Source organism: Hyla sarda, chromosome 1 (genome assembly GCF_029499605.1).
Source record: "Hyla sarda isolate aHylSar1 chromosome 1, aHylSar1.hap1, whole genome shotgun sequence".
NCBI lineage: Eukaryota > Metazoa > Chordata > Amphibia > Anura > Hylidae > Hyla > Hyla sarda.
In genome coordinates, this window is record NC_079189.1 from 395,649,131 (window position 1) to 395,669,851 (window position 20,721).

Below are 20,721 nucleotides of genomic sequence, written 5' to 3' on the forward strand. Positions count from 1 at the left end.
TTCTTAATCCTTCCAGTACTTTTTAGGGGCTGTATACTAAAGAGAAATCCAAAAAAGAAATGCATTTCCTCTGATGTCATGACCACAGTGCTCTCTGCTGACCTCTGCTGTCCATTTTAGGAACTGTCCAGAGAAGCATATGTTTGCTATGGGGATTTTCTCCTGCTCTGGACAGTTCCTAAAATGAACAGCAGAGGTCAGCAGAGAGCACGGTGGTCATGACATCAGAGGATATGTATTATTTTTTGGATTTCTCTTTAGTATACAGCTGCCGATAAGTACTGGAAGGATTAAGATTTTTTAATAGAAGGGATTTACAAATCTGTTTAACTTTCTGGCACCAGCTGATTTAAAAAAAAAGTTTTCCATGGGAGTACCCCTTTAAAGGTATGTTCCCATATGTGTATTATCTGCTGCAGATCTACTGCAAATTTGCTGTAGCAGATCTTGCTACTCATTGAAGTCAATGGACAGAAAAATCTCCAGCAGCAAATTTGCAGCAAAAATATGCAAGTGTGAACGGATCCTTATAATGAATCTGTGAGGCACAGAAATCCCAGCAGAACAAGTTATTCTGCACATCAGTGTCAACCGTAAACCTGATGGACACAAACATGACACCAGTGTAAGCAAAGAATCTCATAATGTTAATGTATTTTGCAATTTCTTGAATTTTTCCTAATTTCTAAAATGTCCTGTATTCTCCAGTTACTTACATCAAAGATCTCAAATCCAGCAATGTCCAGCACACCAATGAAGTATTGTCTGGGCTGCTTGGTCTCCAGCGTGGTGTTTATTCTCACCACCATCCACAAGAACATCTTCTCGTACACTGACTTGGCCAGAGCACCGATTGCATAATACACCTAGAGGAAATTCTATGTTAGTTGTATAGCAGTATAACACAAATCTTAATAATATCGTACTGCTACAATACACTGTAAAATTGTCCTATGTTAAAGTATTGAGGGCAAATTAGGAAGTATTTCTTACTGACCTGTTGGACATTTTGTCCTTTGGTGACATACTCATTCCCCACCTTGACCCTAGGGTGACACAAGCCCTTCAGGACGTCAGCAGAGTTCAAGCCCATCAGGTAAGCCACCTTATCCGCCTCTGGAAATACACCATTTATATATTAGAATCAATGGGGGACATGTATCATTATTTGTGTATGGTAGAAGCAGTTTACCCCTTTTCCCGAATTCTAAATTATGTGCAGAAGCGCTAAATTTATCATTCAAGCGCAATGAGCTTCATAAATTGCGAGTAAATATAGTGATCTCCTCAATCCACTCTTTGGAAAATAGAATCAATGATTTAGAGCATCTTGCTACGTTAAGTCCAAGATGGCTTATATTTGTGCAAAAAAGTGCAAAAAAATCAGCTCTTGCCGCTAAATTTTTGGTGTAAAGGAAAAGTACGCAGTTAATAAATCCATGTGTACTATAGAGGTCACTCCAAGGTACCCTGATTCAGCCACATCTGGAGGACATGCTCTACCAAAACGTGCGCAAAAAAATGCGCCAAAAAAGGGCTTGTGCAAAATTTTGCGCAAAAAAATACACACAAAACAGGGGTAAAATCTTTGATATATGCCCCCCAATATGTATAAACCAATGTGACACACAGTACTGATCCTGTAGAAGTGATCCGTCACGGCTAGTAGTGAGAATGGAGGACACAAGTTGAAATGTGCTCCTAGGTTAGCATTGTTACTGGAGGGTAATTTGGCTGTTTTTGTGGTTCTTAAATAGGACAGTATGATTGGCATGATTAAAGGAATGGCTCTTTATTTGGACTTTATTGGTGGCATGGTAAAGGCAAGCTCTATAACTTGAAGGAATTAGGGGAAGCCTACATTGTTGACACTGTCAGGAGAATCTAGGACTAATAGTGTTAGAGGGTTCTGTAGGTAGCACTGATGAAAGTCTCTACATTTAAAGGGGTACTCCAGTGGAACACAATTTTTTTCTACTCAAATGGTGCCAGAAAGTGTAAACAGATTTGTAAATTACTTCTTTATAAAAATCGTAATCCTTCCAGTACTTATCAGCTTCTGTATGCTGCAGAAAAAGTTGTATGGTTCTTTTTTGTCTGACCACAGTGCTCTCTGCACGTCAGGAACTGTCCAGAGCAAGAGAGGTTTGCTATGGGGAATTGTCCCTGCTCAGGACCTTTCCTGACATGGACAGAGGTGTCAGCAGAGAGCACTATGGTCAGACTGGAAACAACTACACAACTTCCTCTGGAGCATACATCAGCTGATACGTACCGGATGCCTAAGGATTTTTAAGTAGAAGTAATTTACAAATTTGTTTAACTTTCTGGCACCATTTGATTTGAAAAAAAAAAAAAAATTTTTTCCACCAGAGTACCCCTTTAACTATGGCCAGATAAAGAATTTGTTACCCACATGCTGGTCATCTGCCATGTGAATATGTACAGGCATAGCTGGACTTTAGCTCCTGGTCCCACATAACATACAGCAGAAAATGTCATTGCTTTGATGCTGATATTTATCTATACCTAAATGTCATTGTAGTTCATTGACAGTGACAAACCTGTATTAGAATAAGATCTTGTTTATATGCTATGCCTTTTGCTAAATGGATTATAGAATTACAGTAAAAGATACTGAAACTGCATGAAGAGAAGTAAAGAATTATAATAGTAGGTATATCCATGCATCAATCTTCCATGTTATATATTCGGATGTAAGATGGATGTGATCACAAATCCTACAAGTTGGCTTTCAAATGGTGTAATGTTCGTTTAATACACTTACCTTCCGTCCCATCAGGCTCTGCCTGCTCCTCTCTCTGCTTCTGCTTGAATTTCATGTTGCCAAAATGCATTATGGCTCCAGTAAGCTTATAAATGGAGTTTTTCTCATCTTGAGAGAACCCCAGCACATCAAATGCATTCTAAATAAAGAGAAAGCAGGGCAGGGTAGAATAATTCCTTTTTGTAGTGCATTTTTTTTATTTTATTAGACTTTCTGGGTTAGCAGATGCCAAATAAACAGAATTTTACTTTGTTTTACTGAAAACATGTTATACATATGAAACGGAAAACCCCTTTAAAGACGATGTCCAGTTAAACAAAATGTATCCCCTATCCGCAGTGTCTGATCCCAGGGGGGGTGTCCGACGCTGGGATGCACCACGATCTCCCACACATGGCCACGGCTCAGCCCCCGCTCTGCTAATGCACGTTTCGTAACCAGGTGGAGACACAAAAATGTAGTGTATTAAATTAAGCATTAAAGGAAGTTTCAAATAACTTTTTTGAACATGTTTAATTAAGAAATAAATGACAGGAGACAGAAAAGCTTGCACTGACTATGGGTGCTATGGAGACAGAGTCTCCTAATGTATAGTTATGAGTAGTCGAGAGTATGGACTATGGCCAGTTTGTACCATTTAGAAGCACAATTGAAGTGAAAGCAAATTAGAAAAATGATTTATGCCTTGTATGGTATACTATAGTTAAACTATTAAGGTCCAGTTCAAATATAGTATACTGTACCATATAAAGCATGTGCGTTATTTAGCGGAGCTTGGTTTAGGAGATATAGGGTGTTTTTTTAAATTTACTTCCAGTATTTAGTCTGCACAGCATGGGATTAAATTTATACATATAGGTACTTGTTAATAAATAGAAAAAAATTATTCTACGAGATGAGCTCCTTATTTTAAGTTGTATAAACAAAAATGATTATAAATATAGGTACATGTGTATGGTATATTTATATCTTTTCCCCCATCTGTAATTTAAGGCCATATCTTTTTTATAGGTGGGTCCTATTTGTACATATGTTTATATTTATTATTGTACCTATCATGGTCTCTGTATATAATTGCAGCACAGAGGTAAATGATACCACTAGATCTATAAGCTAGTTAGTACCGTATTTATATGTGTTGTACGGCACCCTGCACGTCTCCTGTCCAGCCAGTATACCAGTGTGCATAAATTAGTAGCTAGTATTTTACTTACCCATTTAGGCTTTTAAGTCATGCCCAAGGAATGTGATGGATCTATCAATGTAAGAGGGGTATTGTGTGTTCAGAGTATGGTTTATGATTAAAGGGGTACTCAGAGGAACTGAAACTTATCCCCTATCAACAAGATAGGAGATAATTGTCTGACCGCAGGGGGTCCCTGACCACTGGGACCCCCGCCATCTCCTCTACAAGGACCCACTACTTACCTGTCCTCAAGGTGCTTTGTCCCTCACCCTCGGAGATGATCACTCCACCAATAAGCAGCTGAGATAGCTAAGCAGGCTGTCACTTGCGCTTATATTGGAAGGTAGGGGCTGGAGTGTGCCAAGAACAGGTACCCACAGTTATTCCCTATCCTGTGGGTAAGGGATAAGTTTAAGTTCCCCGGAGTACCTCTTTAAGGTTTGAAAGCCTAAATGAGTCAAACCCTTCTCCTTGTCCGGTGTTATGGAACTGCATCTTTTTAACTATAAAGGAGATGTTCTGTAGCAGCCGAATCTGCTGGTAGAATCTTTTCTCATTCCCTTTGATGTGTTAAGCCACTTGGTCCGGGCCTCCTGCATGGACAGCTATCTGTAAACAGGTGAAAGACCTCCTTTCTGTGTAGTGCTGCTGCTGGGTTACTGCATTGCAGTTCCCATTCACTTCAAGGTGCCTACTATTATTTTGTTATGCTGAATGATACCTCAACTGGACAATTTTATGTCCCTTAAAGTATATTGTGAAAAAATGACTCATGGCTTAAAATTGTGTGTGCATAATTCTCAACATAACCAAAGACCAGATAATATATTTTTTTAAAGTGTCAGTTTTACAAGTAATGTAACAAGCCATTACTAGTGAGTAGAGATTAGAGAGGGTGCGAGTACACATATAGCTTTCATCACACTGAGGCTTGTGATGCTGCTAGGCCAATAATTATTTCTCAGCCGTACAGGTCCTAACATTCCCACCATGATCAGACAAGGGTGAACGGATGAACTCACTATAACTCACACATTTTTTTTTATATTATATTGTGCAATAAAAGTAGTAATGACAGTATGCAGAGATGTAAACCAGTACATCAAAGACAAATATTCTGTCAACATATGCCCTTACTGTCAAATACTAAATGATGGTTCTTATATAAAAGTAAGTGACATATAACTGATTCTAGCTGTTACTCGTAGAGCATGCCTTAACTCAAATGTTTTTTTACTTCCCTCTATTTTCTATGAAGGCAGAATAAAGACCAAGATAAAAACTATTTTTCCCAAGACTGGGTAAGAATGGATCTATAAAGCCATTAGTTGCATTATTGTATTTAGTGCACTGCCACTACCGTCTGCACTGAGAATCAAGACACTTTATTTCTCCACAAGACACTTGAGTGGGAATTGAGTAAAACTGTCCATACATCAGCTTTGTGCCATCTTGCCCAATACCCCCTTACAAATGCACGCTCTGCTCATCCTAGCATGTAGGTGTTTTTCAAAAGGAGGGGGTTAAGCTTCTGCCAGACTCTTCTGGGGGCGGCTTATACCGGCGCAGAGAACAAAAGAATATGGCCCCTCTCCCCGATATCTGCCATCAGTAAAGTGTCAGGAGGCTTCCATTAGATGGTTGTCCAATCATTCTTAATCAGTGCGTTCAGCCAAAATGTATCTAATGTGTCTGGCCAGCTTCAATGTTTGCTGTTTTGTTTTTTAATTATTATTTTTATCTCCAATTATTTAACATTTTTAACACAAAGATGTGAAGTGTCAAAAAGATCAGATCAATAGAGAAAATACTGTGAATTGATGAGGAGCCAAATTACATGTTTTTCATATACACAAAAATCCCCCATGGGGTACCCGGGGTATTTAATTCATAAATTCCAATTCCCTTCAGGGTTAGCAACTAAGACCCCCGACTAGGGTCACCCTTTTAAAACTACACTTTTATTTATTATTTGTTAAGATCAAAATGAGGTGCAAAGAATAATACAAACGAAGGTGTTTAAAAACACAATATATAGGAATTGGATTGGTCCATTACTGGTTCCACTAATTCTATTTCACTAGGGCTTCTATGTTAGGGACTCTTTTATTCCATTAATCTGGATCCTAAGATTCCAATCTTTATAGTCCACATAACATGCACCTCCTCTATCTAATTTACCAATTCCTATTATTGTTGTTTAAAATGTGTTCCCTAGCATCCCCCCGACGTTTCGCTGGAGAGACCCAGCTTTATCAAGGTATAGGACACTAATCATTACATGTTTAGCATAATATGAAACTCTTTTTTTCTTCTTGCTTGTTGGTTGAGAGTAGATATTTAGGTGTAGATGGAGGATCGGGTTGCAGGGTGTTCCTCCAGGCCCCACCAACCCAAGGGTTGACTTTAATGAATAGATATTGTAAGATATGATTTTATTACGTACAAAAAGTCTGATTAAATGCTAATTTACCTACTTTTTGTTAAATAAAAAAAGGAAATAAAAAAAACAAAACAAAAACATATTATAAAACTATAAGATGAATATTACTTACATCAGTAGCTAATAGCTCTTCTGCATCATCAATAGAAGCAACAGTGGTTTCTCCTTGAGAGATGTACGCATAGTCATACGGGTTATTGGTGACTAGTAACATGTCTACAAAGGAAAGAGCAAATATTAGAAATAAAATAAACACTCTACGGTTAACTTGAAGATCAGTAATATTATTTTTTTACATTGCAGGATATTTGCATAATCCAAAATATAGAGAAATGACCCTCACCCAGAAGCTCTGGCTTTTTGTTGGACAAGATCTGGTAAAAGATGTGGTAGTCCCTCTCAGCCCTCAGCTGGAAGGTGCAGCGGGATTTCTCCAGGAGATCTAGTGAGAAAATAATGCATGGGGCAGGTAACCAAATAGGAAACCAGTAAAAGAAATATACAGAGGACATAGAAATAAGATAAAACAAGGGTTATCAAATTGAAAGACATGGTTAACTAAGTACACACACATCTGGCCATACAAATGGAAGGTTGGTCAGCCAAAATGGCCGCTCACTTTGATTTACAAAAAAAAATACAAAAAAAATTAATTCTGTGATTTGTTTAGCTTGGCAATGTTGAATCATTCATCCAAAGAATTGATGATTGTTGGCCACATAGTGATAATAACAGTCCAGCTTAAAGATATATTTACACCTCCAGGGATTGCCTGTGTGGAATCTGCATTACGTTGTTTTCAACAGGAATCTGTGTCATAGTTCATGCTGTGAGCGCATGGCGCAGATCTTTTTTTCGATGTGAAATATTTGTTAAGAGGTAATAGTGACATTGAGCATTCTGGAGTGGAGGCAGTGCCAGACAGGGAGACAGGGGTGTATAGTGTTTTTATTTTTTTGTCCTGTCATTTATTACTACCTGGTATTTTTTTCTAAAAGGGCTGGAAAACAACTTTAGGGTATGTTCATGAGAAATTGACCAGAAATTCTGTGCCAGTATTCCTCTCCAAATCCCCCTTGAATAAAAGTTCCATTGACTTTAAAAGTCCTTTCACCACTCTTTTCCCACTGAGGAATTTCCACGTAATTCTGACGCGTAATCATATTCTGCCAGAAGATTGAACATGCTCATTATTCTGGCGGAATCCATGGAGCCCATTGAATTCAGTCAATTTTCCTAATGAAATGAGTATGGGGTGTAATTGATGCAAGATTTTTGTGTGGAACAAACTCCAAAATGGCTGAACTTCCTGCTCCTCCTGATCACTTTTAAAAATTCCACATCATATTTTGTACCATTTCTGCGCCAATTCTACACACAAAATTCCATGCTTATTAGAAGATGGCAGATGGAAGGCTGTATCTCCAGGTCTCTTATAGAGATACATTAAGGCTAGGTTCAGACTACGGAATTTCCGCCTGCAATTCTGCTTTGAAATTGCAGGCAAAAATTCCGCTTGCTAAAATGTACTGTATAGTGAATGGGTTTCCGTTCACAAATTCACACTTCGGAATTTGTGAAGCGGAATTTGTGAACGGAAAATCCACTTGAATGGCGGCGCTTTTTCTTCAGGCGGAAATCTGTGCGGAACACATTGCAGTCTATTGGAGACTGCAGTGTCCACACGGTCCTAGCGCCGACTGATTCAGTCAGTGCTGGCCGCACTCGGAATCTCTGGGCGGAAATTTTCTGCCCGGAGATTCCGTAGTCTGAACCTAGCCTAAGAGGGCGCTTCGTGCGGGGGTCAACACGCTCCGTTTCCGGTTGGATCCACTCTGTTTTTCTGCATGATAGTTCTCCTTTAAAGCGTAACCCCATTGATGGTTTGGGCAGCAGGATATATACTTACATTTTCGCGACCCTGTCTGAGCTCGAGACTTGTGCAAGACTAGAGGCGTTCAATCTACAGATTTTGTGAAAATCACATGCAAGTCTATGGGACTTCTGCTAAATATGTAGATTGAACGCCTCTAGTCTTGCCAAGTCTTGGGATGGGACAGCTCGGGTAGCTGTGTAAAGATTTTAACATATATTGTGCCACTCGAGCAATCACTGGATGACTTTAAGGCTTCTTTCAGACACAGTTTTTGCCCTGAAAAAGTGCAACAAAAAGTGCATTTTTATGGCATTTTAAACTCACTATGGGTATGTTTTAGGGTCTAAGAAAAGTATGTTAAAAAAATCCACCCAACAAATAAAAATGAAAAAATGGCATGAAATTCATGGCAATTTTTACTTCTAAAAAATCTAACAAAATGGACATGGTCATGATAAAGCGCTGTTAGCATGAAACGCATCAGACGTTTTAACAGTTCCTGCTGGCATTCTTCATGTAACATTGATCCTGAATAAAGCCAAACACTGTTTTCTCCATATCCATGTGCTGAACAATCTTTCTTCTATTGTTGAAGCTGGAGGCGGTGCCAGCAGATCCTGTGCGCAGGTGATTGGAGTTGGACAGGGTGAGCTGTTTTTTTCTACTAAAAGTATGACCACCTTTGTAACATTTTGAAACTAAAACAAAATGATGATTTTTTCCCCCCAATGCTATAGGTTGCATTTTTAAACTGCAAAAATACTACTATAGTGTTTTCAGACTTTATTTTTAAATGGGGTCTGAATACGCCATCTTTGAACTGGTGGCATGTTTGGCTTTGCAGTACTGTTGTGTTACCACATGTATTTTACAGCAAGTGATATGTGTAGAGGATACTAAGGCTATATTCATACGGTTGAAAATTTGTAGAATGTCTGGAAAAAACAGGCAGACATTTTGCAAATTTCCATGTTCTGCCGGCGATAAAAAAATGTTCAGTCTAGACAGGGTTTGGTGCTGTTAGCTGAGCCCTGTATGTTAAGGAAGTGAGGTTAAAGGGGTATTCCAGGAAAAAACTTTTTTTTATATATATCATCTGGTTCCAGAAAGTTAAACAGATTTGTAAATTACTTCTATTAAAAATTCTTAATCCTTTCAGTACTTATGAGCTTCTGAAGTTAAGGTTGTTCTTTTCTGTCTAAGTGCTCTCTGATGACATGTGTCTCGGGAAACGCCCTGTTTAGAAGCAAATTCCCATAGCAAACCTCTTCTAAACTGGGCAGTTCCCGAGACACGTGTCATCAGAGATTACTTAGAAAAGAACAACCTAAACTTCAGAAGCTCATAAGTACTGAAAGGATTAAGATTTTTTAATAGAAGTAATTTACAAAACTGTTTAACTTTCTGGAGCCAGTTGATATATAAAAAAAAGGCATGCCTAGCTGTGGTATTACTGCCACTTTAACTGGATTAAACTGGATTAAAAAGGATTTTATAAGTTTAGAAATCAGCAACAGGTAGGAGACAGGCACAATTGTATCTATTTGCCCTTTAGACTATCTTCTAACCATGTCGGTAGCTTTGTGTCTGAATAAGAGCTGACAGATTCCCTGTAAAACCCTCTTACAGCTTCTTTAAGATAAATTCACATGCAGCAAATTTTCTGTAGTCATTTCTTCAAGTGTCCCATTCACTTGCACGGGTCTCACAGCAATTCTAAAAACAACCCCATTCACTTTAAAAGAAGTAATTTTTTATGATAACTATGTATCTGCCATGGATGAATATTCCCTTATGGCCTACTTGGTCAGCAAATGTTCAGATTTGTAAACCCCAGTGTTTTCCAACAGTTTGCCTCCAGCTGTTGCAAAACTACAACTACCAGCATGCCCAGACAGCCTTTCATGCTGGGAGTTGTAGTTTAACGACAGCTGAAGACACACTATTTAGAAAACATTGGTATAATCAACCTGGACACGAATGTAAACGGAAAGTGAGAAAAATCACAAAACCTAAAGGATTATGGTTTTATAGAAACATGATATTTAAAATTGCAGCCAGTGTATGTGTGCTATTAAATGTATGCTGTAATATATGCTTGTATAGCACATGGAGTGTGGAAATATTGTCACTCACATGTCTCTATGTCAGCAGATGCCAATTTCCCAGTTGCTCCAAAATGAATCCGGATGAATTTACCCTGATGTAGAAAAAAAAGAGATGAAAGAGATGTTAACAAACAGCTGCTGTTAAATGAAGGGTACGGTTACACCATTTGTTTGTTTTTGTATGACGTATACTGTTTTAGGGAAGGGTCACACAATAGTGCACCCGTAGCGCTGCGGATGCACCCAGTGCTGGCAATCATGAGCAGCCACACAGAGCTGCTACCTGGCCGCAGCTTGGAGCTCGCTCTGCCATCAGCGCATCCGCAGCGTGAAATACACTGCACATGTGCTGTGTGAGACCCTACCCTTAGGAAAAGTATTCGTTAATGGATGCTAAAAACAGATGCTGCTGTATGCTATCCATTTCCCATTGTCTTTTATTATAAAAAAAAAACGTACTGTAACATCTGTTTTTTACACAATATATTGCCATACACAACAGTGTGATTAACCACGTTTATGGATACAGTAAAAGTAAACAGACTGTTACAGAAACAGTGAAATGGCTACATAAACACGGTGTGAACATAGCCTATCTTGTACATTCCTATACTTTAAGTTGTTGAAGTTCACTTGTTGCGTCCAAAATTCTTGTAGCCCCATGATCTGCCAAAACCCTCCCATGCACATTAATATTTATATATCATACATATCCCCAGTGAAATAACATGGCACACAGTCTGTAATATAAATGTCAGTTTAGTGTGGGCTACACATCTATACTTAACCAGAAAGGGCAGAAAATTGCTTTGGTAACTGTGCTATAGGCTACAGTATCCTACAGTTTTAGGATATGAATGACTCCCATAAACACAAAGTAACTTACAAATCTTGAGGAGTTGTCATTTCTTAATGTCTTGGCATTGCCAAAGGCTTCCAAGGCAGGGTTAGCCTGGATAATTTGATCCTCCAGTGTTCCCTAAGGATTGGAAAAGAGAAAGAATGGTAAAATTAAATATAGCATATAATCCCAAAAACAAACAATCAGATAAGGCCTGTTTAGTCTGTGCTGATGTTCTGTAACGGGGAAAAAAATCAAGTGAAAATGATCTACAGATAGGTCATAGATACATGTGAAGGTCATATTTTGAGATGAGTGAACTTTTGGAAAATTCGATTCGGCCGATTTATCGAATTTCCCGAAAAAATGCAGTTTGGTCTGAATTTATTTGCAGTGAATCTCTATTAAAAACGGCTATTTCTGGGCTACAGAGAGCCTCAATAGGGGTGTAGAACACTTTGCCTTGACGTAACACGCATAGAGAGTGTGCTGTGTTAGTGAACAAATACTGTAATTTAGAATGACATGCAGATTACAGGTGTCGCTATTAGAATCACTGCCGCAGAGTGTCTGGACGTGGCAGCAGGGTCGGAAGACCATATGGTGTCACAATTGAAGAGATTAAAGAGATTTATTTTTTAATTGGATTCTTGTGATAATTCCAGAGGTAATATATGACGACGACCATAGGGCCTCAGTCTTGAAAAGATTACATAGATTTTTTTAAATTTAAATTGAAGATTTTGAATAGATTCACAAGTTTAATGTGCCAGCAGCATGAGCAGATCCCATGGCGGCAAAATGACAGAGCCTGGTAATTGGAATGAGCAAACTTTAAATTCTTTTTTGAGGACCCATTGGAAGGCAAGTCTGGTGCCAGCAGCTGCGGTAATTCCAGCTCCAATAGTGTATAAATGCTGCAGAGTAAACCATGGCAAAGCTCCTAGTTGTATCTTAAAATCGAGTTGGCGGTCCGCCGCGAGCCCAGCTACCACCTGTCCCAGCCCCTGCCTCTCAGCGCACCCCCATTATCTGAGTGTCCACTTGAAAATGGAGGGACTGCAGTACCAGTAACTTGGACAGGAGCACATTAAGCGCCGTTTGATAATTGGGCGCATACTGCTAGATGTTCCTGCAGTGAAAAGTCTTGTATTTGTATCTTAGAATCGAGCTGGCGGTCCTCCGCGAGGCAAACTACCACCTGTTCCAGCCCCTGCCCCTCAGAGACACCCCCCCCCCCCGACTGTGAAACTGCGAATGTTTAATTTAATCAGTTATGGTTCATTGTTATTGTTCCAACCTGTTTCATTGGATTCTTGTGGTAATTCCACAGGTAATATATGACGACGACCATAGAGCCTCACAATTGAAAAGATTAAAGAGATTTTTTTAAATTTTAATTGAAGATCTTGATTAAATTCACAAGTTTAATGCCCCGGGTGCCCGAAGCGTTTGCTTTGAACTAATACTTTATGACCACAAAAACCCATTATAACAAGGAGTCAAATGGCGGTACAATGAGCCTAGAGGTGGCAGCAGCCTGATGAGACCATAGGACCTCCCAATTGAAAAGAGTAAAGATATTTTTTTAAGTTTAAATTGAAGATTTTAAATAGATTAAAATTTAAAAAGTTTAATTTAATGTGCCTACAGCATGAGGAGACCATTTGGTGGCAGAATGACACAGCCTGTAGGTGGCAGCAGCATGAGAAGACCATGGGGCCTCACAATAGAAAAGATTAAAGACATTTTTTTTTATTTAAATTGAAGATTTCAAAAAGATTAACATAAAAAGTTTTATTTAATGCGCCAGCAGCATGAGGAGACCACATGGCTACGGTGTGTCTGGGTCCTCTGTCTCGTCTTTCTCATCACCCTGTAGCTCCACAGCCTGCTCCTGCTCCTCCTCTCAGATGACTATAAAAACCACCCATTTCGCAAAACCTTGCTTGTGCTCCACTGTCCCCCTCCTCTTCCAGTTCAGCCCCCACACGGCTCATGCGGCCGTGATATGTAGGTGCCACGTCTCCAGTGCCCTGACCATCCATCGTTCCTGTGTTGCAGTAGATGAAGCAGTGGAATGACGTTGTTCATCCCGTGATTCTGGCGACTGACTAATAATGTGGCTTCCTCAAAGGGAGTACCCCTATCTGCTTGGATCATAAAGAAATCGGTCCAACATATGTGCAAATGAAAAGAGGAATTTTAGAACTTTGCCGAAGTGGTTAACAGGAAATTTCGACCCAAAGTGTAAAAATATGTATATATCAGTCAACTAGAAATTACTAGAATACGTAAAAGAATAGGAGAAAGTGTGATTTACAGCAACCAGAAAACTTGTGGTACAAGTGTCTGGCTGAAGAGAATGTGGGTCCATACTCCACCACTACAAATGGGCAGTCTATTAGGTACAAAAGGGCATAAGTCTGGCCTTATACTTTAGATAGCTGTAGGCAGAAAGTTCTATTGATCGTCAGCCATCTTCTTCCAATCAGTTTAGTATTCATATGTCTTCAAAGAAGGAGGATGGTAAGGTGCTGAAACATTGGATGGCTGACTGGTCTGCCAAAACTCCAGCAAAAAGAAGCACTGTGGGATTTTTATTTTTTTATATAGTGCAGCATAGGCTATTTTTAGAGAATAATGTGGAGGTTCTTGTGTATGCCTTGTCCTTAAAGGGGTACTCCGGTGAAAAACTTTCTGGCACCAGTTGATTTAACAATAAATAAATAAACCAATTTGTAAATTACTTCTATTTAAAAATTTTAACCCTTCCAGTACGTATCAGCTGCTGTATGCTCCACAGGAACTTCTTTTAAAAAAAATTAATTTTCTGTCTGACAGCAGTGCTCTCTGCTGACACCTCTGTCCATGTCAGGAACTGTCAAAGGCAGAATAGGTTCGCTATGGGATTTGCTCCCGCTCTTGACAGTCCCTGAGAAATGACAGGACAGAACTGTAGTGGCATCTCACAAGTGAGTGTTATTATGTTGAAACAGGTGAGGTCCTTTAATTTGGTGTCTCCTTTTTCTAGATGTTTTATTGAAACAACATTTCACTTGAAATGCTAATTTTTATATTTTCAATCTTACCTTGCCTGTGGGGCCAGCATCCTTTTTGCGGTCTCCAATGGCGGCAATAACAGCAAAGTACTGGATGACACGTTTGGTGTTTACAGTCTTTCCTGCACCAGATTCTCCACTAAAGTTTGAGAATTATGATAAATTTATAAATGACAATAGATTTATAAAAACAAGTAATACCTGACTAAAAATACATACGTGATAAGAATAGACTGATTCTCCCGATCTGAAAAAGAAAAAAGAAAAACCTTGTTGAGTAGTTACAGAAGTAGGGAAAAAAGAGCAACATAAACAATAACCAAACTCTTAAAGGGGTACTCCAGTGGAAAAATTTTTTTTCAAATCAACTGGCTCCAGAAAGTTAAACAGATTTGTAAATTACTTATCATGCATGCTCCAGAGGAAGTACAGTTGTTTTTTTCTGTCTGACCACAGTGCTCTCTGGTGACACCTCTGTCCGTGTCAGGAACTGTCCGGAGCAGGAGAGGTTTGCTATGGGGATCTGTTTCTACTCTGGACAGTTCCTGACACAGACAGAGGTGTCAGCAGAGAGCCCTGAGGTCAGACAGACTAGAAAAACTCAACTTCCTTTGTAGCACAGCAGCTGATAAGTACTGAAAGGATTAAGATTTTTTTTAATAGAAGTGATTTACAAATCTATTTAACTTTCTGGAGTCAGTTGATATGAAAATAAATGTTTTCCACCAGAGTACCCCTTTAAGGACATGGACTACTTTGGCCTTTCAGGTGCAGTAATTTTGTTTAATCTTTTCATCCCTTTCTTCCATGTAATGTTGAAAATACAGCAGTTTTGAAGGTTTTTACCCAGTTTTCTGTTAACCCATTCACACTACAGAATTTTCTGGGCGGAATTTCCAGCAAAAAATTCTGATCTTAAAATTCCACCAGAACATTGAACTTACTTAATGTTCTGACGGAATCCGCACTGCAGACATTGGTATCTATCTGTCTTTGCAGTCCTATCCCTGAATTACTCAGAATCTCTGGCCAGAGAAGATTTGCCGAGTGAACACGGCCTTAGGGCCAGTTCACACTGAGAATTCACTTTGCAGCAGCCTCCCATTGCTGTCAATAGAATTCTGCAGGGGAATTCCTACTGTGGAAATTGCGTAGATGAAATTCTTCTGCAGAATTTCCCCCTTAAAAGAATCAACATGTTCATTCTTTTGGCAGAATTCCGTACAGGCTGCATTGCAATAGTGACGGAGCAGGTCTGCGTGGTCCAAGCGCTAGGGGTGCCTGCTGAACTGAAAATCTCTGCCCAGAATTTGTCCATATAAAAATTCTCTGTGTGAACGTATTGCTTAAAAATTCTGTGAATGTATTGTTTTTATTGGTATCATGTGGGGTATATATGACTTTGTATTCTAGATTTTTGATAGAAGGATAAACAAAAAACTTTTGACAATATATTTTCGTGGCTGGGTTCACACATAGTATTTTGGTCAATAATTTTGGGAGTGGAACCAAACACAGGGAAAAACAATAATGGAAAGCTTTGTAGATTTTTCTAGTTTGGGCTAAAAAATACTAAATACAAACCAAAATGGGCAATACCAGTTATGAGCACTTTTTTCATTATATATTTTTGCCATAATAAAGCATCTTTCTGGGAATTGGAAAAATAAAATAAGCTTTTTTTAAATATATATACTTAAGTTCCACTAGGTAGCTTGGTTTTGCAATCACTTTGTTCATATAATACATTGCAATATTTCTGTTTCATTACACTTCAGCATAACGCCCACAGACATCCAATTACCTCTCACTGAACATGTTCGCTATGGACTGCAGCATTTAAGGTGTTATATGTCAGGGATAGACGTTATCTGTGATTCTGGCCATTGCAGCATGGTCTCATCTTTATGTTACAGCTTTCAATGACTGCAGATGGTAAAGACTCCCTGTAAATGTACACTGGCAATGTAAGGGGGCATAATCTATGGGGTAATGTAAGGGAGCATCCAAATCTATGGGGCAATGTAAGGGGGCATAAGAATCTATGGGTGCATTGTAAGGGGGCATAAGAATCTATGGGGGCAATGTAAGGGGGCATAATCTATGGGGTAATGTAAGGGAGCATACAAATCTATGGGGCATTATAAGGGGGCATAAGAATCTATGGGGGCAATGTAAGGGGCATAATAATCTATGAGTACAATGTAAGGGGGTATAAGAATCTATGGGGGCAATGTAAGGGGGCATATGAATCTATGGGGGAAATATAAAGAGAGAGATGGATGTTGCACAGTTTATGACTTTTCCAAGTCAATGGGTGCTCTGTCTTCAAAGGCCTGGCCACAGTCACAAATTCCAATAAAAGGTGGAAGATGGCACTCCAGAACTGTTTTTAAAACAGGTAGTAGGTTTATTCATCCATACAATACATGTGATGTGACATTTCGACCTCAACTGAGGTCTTTCTCAAGCAGGAGAAATACCTAATTTGAGGTTGAAATGTTGCATCACTTGTATTGTATGGATAAATAAACCTACTACCTGTTTTGAAAACAATTCTGAATCTATGGGGGCAATGTAAGGGGGCATAAGAATCTATGGGGGCAATGTAAGGGGGCATAAGAATCTATGGGGGCAATGTAAGGGGGCATAAGAATCTATGGGGGCAATGTAAGGGGGCATAAGAATCTATGGGGGCAATGTAAGGGGGCATAAGAATCTATGGGGGCAATGTAAGGGGGCATAAGAATCTATGGGGGCAATGTAAGGAGGAATAAGTATCTATGGGGGAATACGGGTGTTCAGGCCTTGAGCTGTGTAAGGCTGGGTTCACACTACGTTTTCTCCCATACGGGAGTGCATACGGCAGGGGGGAGCTAAAAGCTCGCGCTCCCGTATGTGACCGTATGCGCTCCCGTATGTCATTCATTTCAATGAGCCGACCGGAGTGAAACGTTCGGTCCGGTCGGCTCATTTTTGCGCCGTATGCGCTTTTACAACCGGACCTAAAACCGTGGTTGACCACAGTTTTAGGTCCGGTTGTAAAAGCGCATACGGCGCAAAAATGAGCCGACCGGACCGAACGTTTCACTCCGGTCGGCTCATTGAAATGAATGACATACAGGAGCGCATACGGTCACATACGGGAGTGCGAGCTTTTAGCTCCCCCCTGCCGTATGCGCTCCCGAATGGGAGAAAACGTAGTGTGAACCCAGCCTAAGAGGCCCCGGAATTTCTGATGGCAGCCCTGGCGGTAGGATCGCATGGCCTTGCGCTGTCACCATTGACGGCAATGCAGTGCTCATGGAATTTTGCACAATTTTGCGCAGGTCAATTTCAGCAATGGAATTCTCTGCTGCTGAAATTCCAAAGTGTGAATCGGTCCTCGAAAGACCCATTCACATCAATGGTAGAGTTCACAGAGGGAATTTCTGATGCGCAATTCTGTACAAGGAAATTCCATTCAAATTACTCAGTGTGAACATACTCTTCCAATGAGTAGGTAATTAAAGGGGTACTCCCGTGGAAAACTTTTTCTTTTAAATCAACTGGTGCCAAAAAGGTAAACAGATTTTTAAATCACTTCTATTAAAAAATCTTATTCCTACTAGTACTTTTTAGGGGTTGTATACTAAAGAGAAATACAAAAAAGAAATGCATTTCCTCTGATGTAATGACCACAGTGCTCTCTGCTGACCTCTGCTGTACATTTTAGGAACTGTCCAGAGCACCATATGTTTGCTATGGGGATTTTCTTCTGCTTTGGACAGTTCCTAAAATGGACAGCAGAGGTCCGCAGAGAGCACTATGGTCAGGACATCACAGGAAATGCATTTCTTTTTTGGGTTTCTCTTTAGTATATAGTCCCTAAAAAGTACTGGAAGGATTAAGATTTTTTAATAGAAGTGATTTACAAATCTGTTTAACTTTCTGGCACCAGTTGATTTTAAAAATCATGTTTTCCATGGGAGTACCCCTTTAACCCCTTAACGACGCAGGACGTTTATTTCCGTCCTGCGCCGGCTCCCACGATATGAAGCGGGGTCGCGCTGCGACCCTACATTACATCGTGTCGGTCCTGGCGCTCATCAACGACCGGGACGCGCGGCTAATACCACACATCGCCGATCGCGGCAATGTGTGGTATTAACCGTTTAGAAGCGGCGGTCAAAGCTGACCGCCGCTTCTAAAGTGAAAGTATCCCGGCTGCTCAGTCGGGCTGTTCGGGACCGCCGCGGTGTCCCGAACAGCTTACAGGACACCGGAAGAGCCCTTACCTGCCTCTCGGTGTCCCTATGGGACCTATAACACTGCAAAAAAAAAGTAAAAAAAAAGTGTTAATAAAGGTTATTTATCCCCTTCCCTAATAAAAGTTTGAATCACCCCCCTTTTCCCATAAAAAAAAATAAAACAGTGTAAATAAAAAAATAAATAAACATATGTGGTATCGCCGCGTGCGTAAATGTCCGAACTATAAAAATATATCATTAATTAAACCGCACGGTCAATGGCGTACGCGCCCAAAAATTCCAAAGTCCAAAAAAGCTTATTTTTTGGTCCCTTTTTGTACCATTAAAAATGAATAAAAAGTGATCAAAAAGTTCGATCAAAACAAAAATTGTACCGATAAAAACTTCAGATCACGGTGCAAAAAATGATTCCTCATACCACCCTGTTCGTGGAAAAATAAAGAAGTTATAGGGGTCAGAAGATGACATTTTTAAACGTATAAATTTTCCTGCATGTAGTTATGATTTTTTCCAGAAGTACGACAAAATCAAACCTATATAAGTAGGGTATCATTTTAACCGTATGGACGTACAGAATAAAGATAAGGTGTCATTTTTACCAAAATATGCACTGCGTAGAAACGGAAGCCCCCAAAAGTTACAAAATGGCGTTTTTTCTTCGATTTTGTTGCACAATTATTATTATTTTTTCCCGTTTCGACGTGAATTTTTGGGTAAAATGACTAATGTCACTGCAAATTAAGCCATAATATGGATTTTTAGGTGGAAAATTGAAAGGGTTATGATTTTTAAAAGGTAAGGAGGAAAAAACGAAAGTGCAAAAACTGAAAAACCCTGAGTCCTTAAGGGGTTAATGTTGATTTTAACCAGTTGCCGTCTAAGGACAAGCCGGCTCATCCTACAGCAGCAAGTGGTGTATGGCGCGGGCGCCTGACTAGAGCCCGCACCATACCAGCCGACCACCAGCTGATTCCTGTAGCTGGGGGCCGCTGTTAATAGCCGACATGCGGCTTGCTATTAATCCTTTAGATGGCCGTTGTCAAAGTTGACAGCAGCGTCTAAAGAGACCTTTAACCAGTCCCTGGTGGTCCAGTGGGGTGGATCACCTCCCCTGCAGTGCGATCGCGGTGGGGCGATCCACTGAGGAGGTAGCCGGAGGGCTTACCTCTACTCCTATGCTGGTCCCAGCTCTGTGATTGATAAAGCCTGGCTGAACCAGGCTTTATCAATGAAGCGGAGAGCACACAGATCAATGTGGTTCTATGGAACCACATTGATCTGTATGAGGAATCTAATGATTCCTCCTAAAAGTCCTCTAAGGCTAAGTTTACACTTTGTTTTTTTTCTGGCAGTTGTTGGAATACTGCCACTGCAGTTTTTGAGCCAAAGTCAGAAGTTTCAAAGTTTGAAAAACACCCATTAACCCCTTCCATATTAAAAGTTTGAATCACCCCCTTTTCCCAAATTCCATATAAAAATTATGTAAACATAATAAAAATAAACATATGTGGTATCGCCGCATGCACAAATGTCTGAACTATAAAAATATAATGTTAATTGATCCGCACGGTCAATGGCGTTTATGTAAAAAAAATACCAAAGTCCAAAATTGCATATTTTTGGTCACTTTGTACACCTTAAAAAATGCATAACAAGTGATCAAAAAGTCCCATCAAAACAAAAAAAAAGCTTCAGATGACTGCACAAAAAATGAGCCCTCAAACATCCCTTTTTATGGAAAAATAAAAAAGTTAAAGGGCTCAGAAAATGCCAATTTTCAACATACTAATTTTGGTGCATGTAGTTATAATTTTTTTTAAAGTAGTAAAATAAAAGCTATATAAATTAGGTATCCTTGTAACCGTATGGACCTACAGAATAAAGATAAGTTGTCATTTTTACAAAAAGTGCACTGCGTAGAATCAGAAGCCCCCAAAAATGACATTTTTCAATTTTGCCCCACAAATATTTTTTTTCTGGTTTTGCCGTAGATTTTGTAGTGAAATTATTGATGTGATTTCAAAGTGGCGCAAAAAAAAAAAAAGCCCTCATATGAGTCTTTAGGTGCCAAATTGAAAGTGATATGGTTTTTAGAAGGTGAGGAGTGCAAAAATGAAAAAATGGCCCAGTCCTTAACCCCTTAAGGACGCAGGACGTAAATGTATGT

General features: G+C 39.6%; 1 protein-coding gene and 1 long non-coding RNA gene across 3 annotated transcripts in view; one reads left to right on the forward strand and one right to left on the reverse strand.

Moving 5' to 3' along the window:
* The window catches only part of LOC130276716 (myosin-7), a 97,209-nt gene that overhangs the window by 27,365 nt on the left and 49,123 nt on the right, over positions 1–20,721 (reverse strand). For both annotated transcript variants that reach the window (XM_056526447.1, XM_056526455.1), the window contains exons 5-13: positions 14,524–14,551; positions 14,335–14,443; positions 11,288–11,380; positions 10,430–10,493; positions 6,761–6,859; positions 6,530–6,633; positions 2,789–2,927; positions 998–1,116; positions 717–866 (exon numbers count right to left, since the gene is read on the reverse strand). In XM_056526447.1, the coding sequence (XP_056382422.1) occupies positions 717–866; positions 998–1,116; positions 2,789–2,927; positions 6,530–6,633; positions 6,761–6,859; positions 10,430–10,493; positions 11,288–11,380; positions 14,335–14,443; positions 14,524–14,551 (905 nt within the window). The remainder of the gene's footprint in view (positions 1–716; positions 867–997; positions 1,117–2,788; positions 2,928–6,529; positions 6,634–6,760; positions 6,860–10,429; positions 10,494–11,287; positions 11,381–14,334; positions 14,444–14,523; positions 14,552–20,721) is intronic.
* LOC130276766 (uncharacterized) lies at positions 5,003–10,563 on the forward strand. Its single transcript, XR_008845237.1, has 4 exons — positions 5,003–5,275; positions 6,721–6,886; positions 8,889–8,939; positions 10,448–10,563. It is a non-coding gene; the product is annotated as an uncharacterized LOC130276766 (long non-coding RNA).